The following is a 6350-nucleotide window of genomic DNA, read 5'->3' as shown; positions in this document are numbered from 1 at the left end:
CGAGTTGGCCGCGCTCAAACTTGTCAGGACGTGAAGATATGGCGGGCTCCAGCAGCGAAAACGTGCGTCGCCGGGCGGGTAAGTTAAAGTCATCGTACCTTCACAATCGCGCGTAAAATTTTGTTTCTTTGTGTTGACATCGCTTCATAACAAGAATGTCCAATCTCACAGCAAACTGTAGCACTTTAAGCACTTTATTATTTGAGATATCTTCGATTCATTATTGAAGTACCCAGTTGGGTACCTCAGGTCACGACTCGGCGTCGAAAAAATGTATTGGATGTCGAAACTACGCAAACTTGCTTCACCCGATTTTATTTTTTTTTCAGAAAAATTTCTAACGGATGAAGAAATAGAGCAACTACTCAATCAGAGTGATGTAGATGTGTCGGACGACGAAGACACCGTGGACTATTTCCACGACAGCAGTGACGATGAAACTGATAGTGGTGACACTGACACAGAAGTCCCACGAAGCAAGGGCCAAGAAAAAGACAAAAGGCGTGATCCTTTGTGGAAAGTCAAAGAGTAAGAATCAGACTAAAACTGTGTTTTCTGTTTGAATCTAACAATAACGCCTTGTTTTCAGCTTCCCAGCCCGCTTCGCGGATTCGCCAGTTTTGCCTGAAGTCCACTCGAACGCCCCCAGTTCAGCATTCAACTATTTCAAGAAGTATTTTCCAGAGAGTTTCTGGAAGTTATGCGCAGATCAGACGAACCTCTACTCTGTCCAAGTGCGAGCTCACAGATCAGTGAAGACAACTTCATTGGAGTTGCAGAAACTGGCCGGAATTCACATGATCATGAGTCTTTTTGGACTTCCGAGGGCTAGGCTGTATTGGTCTAGTACGTTGGCAGTGCCGCTTGTCACCGAGAACATGGTGCGCGACCGATTTTTCGAGCTGCGTAGTATGTTGCACTTCGTCGATGTGACAGCAATCACGGAAGCCCAATCGCAAAACAAGTTGTTTCGAGCAGAGCCTATTTTCGAGTGCTTCCGAAAGGCTTGTCTTGAGCTTCCTCGCCCGGAAAAGCTCTCCATCGACGAGCAGATGATACCCTTCAGTGGACGGTGTCCTGCTCGTCAGTATGTCCCCAGTAAGCCAAACCCCGTTGGCTTGAAGAACTTTGTCCTGGCCACAACTGAGGGGCTTGTACTTGACTTTGTGATTTACACGGGGAAAGGAACCGTTCCCGATCATGACCTGAAGGAACTTGGACTTGGTGGTGCAGTCGTAAAGCGCCTTCTTGAAACAGTCCCGACCGAACAACCCGTCCAAGTGTTCACAGACCGATTCTTTACAGGTCTGAAGCTAGCAGACTTTCTCATCGAAAGGAACATTTACTTGACCGGCACAGTTATGTCCAACAGAACAGGAGGAGCAGCAGCAAAGCTGCCGAGCGACAAAGAAATGGCGCGGGGCGACTCATGTTGCGTTGTTCGCAACGACGATAAGGTCTGCATTACAAAATGGAAGGACAAAAAAGGAGTCACCCTGCTTTCGGCTGCGCTCGGTATTTCGCCGGAAGGAAAATGCAAAAGGTGGTCCAAAGAAGAAGGAAAAAAGGTTGAAATACCTCAGCCAGCATGCGTCAAGGCCTACAACACGGGCATGGGCGGTGTGGATCTAACTGACAGATACGTCTCCTATTACAGGACCAAAATACGTACAAAAAAGTGGACCATTAGGGTTTTTGCTCACTTTCTGGACCTGGCGACGATAAACTCATGGATAGAATATCGGAGTGACTGCAAGCGTTGTGGCGTTGCAAGGAAAGACACTTTGGACCTTTTCGAGTTCAAGAGTAGGATCGCCGAAGCGCTGATTCGTTCATGTCCGAAAGTTCAAGCTGATGGAGAGGAAGATGCTCTGGAGTCAGATGAAGAAAGTGAGTCCGCTCCCCCAGCCAGAAAACAGCGGAAGGTAGTTCCACTTCCGGTCGATGAGGTCCGCTTCGACATGTACGGACATTTTCCTGAGCACGTACCCTGCAAGTCGCAGATGAGATGCAGAAATCCCGGCTGTACCGGAAAAAGCCGCATCCGGTGCACAAAATGCGCCCTATTTTTTTGCTTGCAAAACAGGAATTGTTTTCGCGATTTTCATACTTCCAAGACCTGAGGTACCCACTTGGGCACAACGTTTTTCTCCCTTGCATGTGAAATGAATGTTTTTTCTTTCTGGGCAAATGTATACCAATACCACTCTTGACATATTAAATGAGTTTCATGTTTTTTTCTTTGGTACTTTTCTCTCAGGTCTGAGGAGGCTATGGTAGTCTTTGTAAAAATAAAATATTGTATTGAAGAGAAAGAGTGTAGGTGCATTCGTTCACCTGTAAGCTGACAAGATACCGAAAAATGCAACCACACCCGCCATCCCGCCAGCTTATTGCCTCCGGAAATGACCCCTGGAATTGTGGAGACAAAGCTAGCGGTGCGCATGCTCAGTAGCAGCGTCTACCTCCGCTACGAGATTCGGAGCTAAAGAAGGGATCCACGAAAGCTTTATATTGGCTCGGGCGTTTCGTCTGTTGTTCACAAGAAAAGAAAAACTTGGTTCAAACATTACAATGTATAGCATATGCAGAATGCAGGTGTCTCAGCTTACCTTGATGTGTTTCCGTAGATTAGAGTTTGTTGTTCTTGCTAATGACAATGTTTTTTACTTTTTTTGGCAAGCAAAGTATGCACTGAAACTCTAGGATTCTGTTCTCCTCAATGCCATGAATTTTGAACATCTCATTAAGAGATGGCCATGGAGACGACAGACACTCCGTGACCGAAAACTCCACCAGTCAGAGAAAAAGTGGCGGTTACGGGTTATCAATCGTTCATCGGTTCTCACTTTCATATCAATATTCGTGGAGGCCAGCGGAGGGGGGGGGGGGGGGCATAGAGAGCGAGAGAAGCGGGGTCATCGGTCTCACCAAAACAATAAAGGATCACACCCCTTTTACGCGTTCTTTCTCTTTCTCTCAGTCAGCACTCCTTAGGTAGCCCCCCCCCCCCCCCCCCCCCCTTTATTTTGACAATTGACCAAAATGCGAGACGTGGACTCGACCACCATGCCCACACAAGTAAACAAAAATAACTATCGTCCGCACCCTCGAAGACGATGCTCTTAGCCTCGAGCCGGGCGCTTTTCAGCCGTGCCTCAAGAGCATGCTAAATTGAAGTAGCTCAGATATAACACAAAGATAATTTGACCCCCTCGCGCGAGGCTACATCGTTTGTTACGCGCGTTGTGAGCCCGCGAATCAAGAGGATACGGACCCGCGTTTGATGCCTTTGCAGGTGGCGGGAGACGTCGGAGAAGTTGGAAAGGGTTAAACGGTGTGATAGACAAAAACAAATAAACACGAAGACCTTTCCGCTGCCCAGAAGAAGGAGAAAAACACAATGGAAGGCGACGGAGAGCCTACTCGGCGTTGTTTTAATTGATCTTTGTCTTTCGTATATATGTACAGTGCGCCCCAAACTTAACGCCGCCACTCGAACGCCCGTCTTTCGCGGAGCCGCGCTATCCTAGCGGCAGCCGTTTCAACTAGTCGGTCACGTGAAGGCCATTCCCAACCTCCGGACCGGGCTAAGAGGAGGTAGCAGGGCCGCCGCTAAGGGCCCCTGACTCTGCGAATCACAAACTCATATCGTCAGAATCGTTCTTTTTTTCTTTTTTCGTTTTGTTTGCACGTTTAAGTTTGATAACAAAGAAATTTTGATAATGTATCGTTGAGGAGAAAGCTTGAAGGCGCTGCTAGAATGCAAACAAAGCGCGCGCAAAAACAAAAAAAAAACGCGATTTTGACGATTTGGGTTTGTGATTCGCCGGGTCAGGGGTTTTTAGCGGCGGCCCTACTACCTCCCCTTCCCCCGGTCCGGCGTTTGGGAATGGCCTTCACGTGACCGACTAGTTGAAACGGCTGCCGCCAGGATAGCGCCATTCCGCGAAAGTCGGGCGTTCGAGTGGCGGCGTTAAGTTTGGGGCGCACTGCACATACCTTGCCCGTTTTTCTAGTGCTCCCAGTGATCGGTCATACAAAAACTCGTGTTTTTTTTTCGGCTATTCTCCTCTTCCTGATGTTTTCTATTTTGTTCAACTTGCTCTCTTTATGCTGCTTAATATTCTCCTTATATTGCTCCAGTCATTAGGCTCATATTTTTAAAAAGTAACGGGTAATTAAAGTAATTCGTTACCAATATTTTGTAATGAAATTACATTACAAATTACTCCCGAAAAAAAGTAACGTGGCAATTACAAAATTACTTGAAAAAGTAACGTATTGGAAGTAATCCGTTACTTGTAACGGATTACTTCCCAAGTCTCCTTCAAAGTCGGTGCCAAATGATACATGGGTTCCAAGACGTTATGTCCCAGGTCTTCATTTCTGAGATTTCAAACTTTTATATTCATCTTCCTGCCAGACAGTGATCGCTTTAATATTCCGTTTTTTTTTCACGATTTATTTTAATAAACCTGCGGGAGTTCAGACCCTCAAAAAGTTGTCTTATTAGTAAGACAGATATCCCCAAATACATGCATCACCATGAAAAGACCTACTTCTCATCTGTGTTGTCGGTGGAACTTTTTTTAAATTGTTGGATAACCGCTAAACTATTCTCGCCGACATTCTGAATGCTTTGTTTTAATGAACGCATAGCCATTAAAATTGTTGGTGTCAGGAGCACCAGCGATCTCCACCACAAGTGCCTTGTCCTTAGTGGCATCGGGCATCGCAGCCATGGAAAACGATCCATGCCTATTTCGTAAGACCACTGCAAGATGAAATGTTCCTAATTACCGCCGACGCTTACAGCAAGTGGCTAAAGGCACGCCAAATGCGAATCATTGAATCAAATTCTGTAATCGAGGAGCTTTGGAACTTATTCGCAACGTTTGGATTGCCCGAAAAGGTGCTCACGGATAACAGTACGTCATTTGTGTCACAAGAAACAGAATATTTGTTCAAGAACAACGACATCGAGCACATCACCAGTACACCGCACCACCCGGAAACGAATGGGCAGGCCCAAAGAATGGTACAAGAAACCAAAAACCGCAATATTGACTGCCAAAGATTAAATATGTAGCCTTGTGTGACGACAGGGCAGACGCCAAGTATGATGATGTTTGATCGGCAGTTAACAACTGTGATCCCTTGCCTGGGTCGCCCTCACGTTGATGAAGGAAGTAGAATAAAAAAACAAGTCTGCCTTTCAGAAAGCTTTCTTTCGGCCAAGATGTCTTTCTGGGAAACTTATGTATGCAGTCACAATTAAAGACCTCAGCATTGATGTTGCAAGCCTGAAACAGGCTTGTGCTATGCTGACATGCCTATCCTGACCTTCAGCAGTATACTCCGAAGTTCAGAAACACACCACACTGGAGTATGCCACTAGTGTTTTACGGTCGAAACTAGACCGTAAAACTTGCAAAATTGTGTTTGCCTTGCGATGTCAAAATGGTGAAAAAGTTGTTTCGTGTCAGGCCGGCCGAACACGTTTCTCTTTGCTACATTGATACAAGTTTGCCGTCCCTTTTAATTTTTATATTTTTTTGTGATTTAGAACTGTTGTAGGCAATACTAGAGCCAAATTGCTAGAGCCTCCACCGAGCGCAGCGCCTTATGTGACAGGCACCAGCAAAAATGCGAGAACAATTGTTGGGACACAAAGCCCGTCATGTAATTGATGCCGCCAGTCCGGTGGCCCACAGGACCGCGTACGGTACGCAATAAATCAGTTATTGTCATCGTTAACCCGTTTCTCGACCACGACATTGTGGCAGCGGTGGTTCTGTTCTCCTACTCTGGTCCGTAGAGCCCGAGAAGTTCATGGAAATGCTGTTGGGGGCCCGCTTTGATTCGGGGGCTGAAACTCTGAAACGTTTGAGGCAACAGCATTATATCGAAGATGCTACATTTTCACCCCATTTCCTGGAGGGTCAGAATGTTCCTTGACGACAAGGCTTGACTGTTTTTTTTTTGTTTGGTTTTTTAATTTGTGGTTACAGGTGCATCGGTAAAAGGCATAGGCATAGTCACATGCTATTACTCCAAAAGTTTGGGTCTATACTGCATAAAGTATTTTTTTTTTTTGCCAACATAGCAAATATTTTTGCAGATACCGCTATTGTTGGTTGTCTATGTATCGCGATAGCATTCGTCTAGGACAACCTCGAGGACGACGTTTAAAAGGGTATGAAAACTGGCGCCATGGACCGTGAACGTCTCACAGCTTCATCGCAAAAGCTGGACTCCCCGATCCGTTCTTCAGTTCGAACATGCAGCGACCCATGGCAAGCCGTGTTAAGTTGGAGAAGGGTAAACGGTGGGTGACTGGCCCAGGC

The 6350-nt window shown here is 46.2% G+C and overlaps 1 protein-coding gene across 1 annotated transcript; it reads left to right on the top strand.

The window, feature by feature from the left end:
• Positions 1 to 2271, top strand: LOC120837538 (piggyBac transposable element-derived protein 2-like). The gene is made up of 3 exons (XM_040206971.3): positions 1 to 78; positions 330 to 528; positions 590 to 2271. The coding sequence occupies exons 1-3, from the start codon at positions 39 to 41 to the stop codon at positions 2121 to 2123; spliced, it is 1773 nt and encodes a 590-aa protein (XP_040062905.1). The 5' UTR covers positions 1 to 38; the 3' UTR covers positions 2124 to 2271.
• The last annotated feature ends 4079 nt before the right edge of the window (positions 2272 to 6350 follow it).

This window comes from Ixodes scapularis, unplaced genomic scaffold (assembly GCF_016920785.2).
Source record: "Ixodes scapularis isolate PalLabHiFi unplaced genomic scaffold, ASM1692078v2 PGA_scaffold3__209_contigs__length_174095766, whole genome shotgun sequence".
NCBI classification, from domain to species: domain Eukaryota; kingdom Metazoa; phylum Arthropoda; class Arachnida; order Ixodida; family Ixodidae; genus Ixodes; species Ixodes scapularis.
This window is presented reverse-complemented; position numbering and strand designations above follow the sequence as displayed.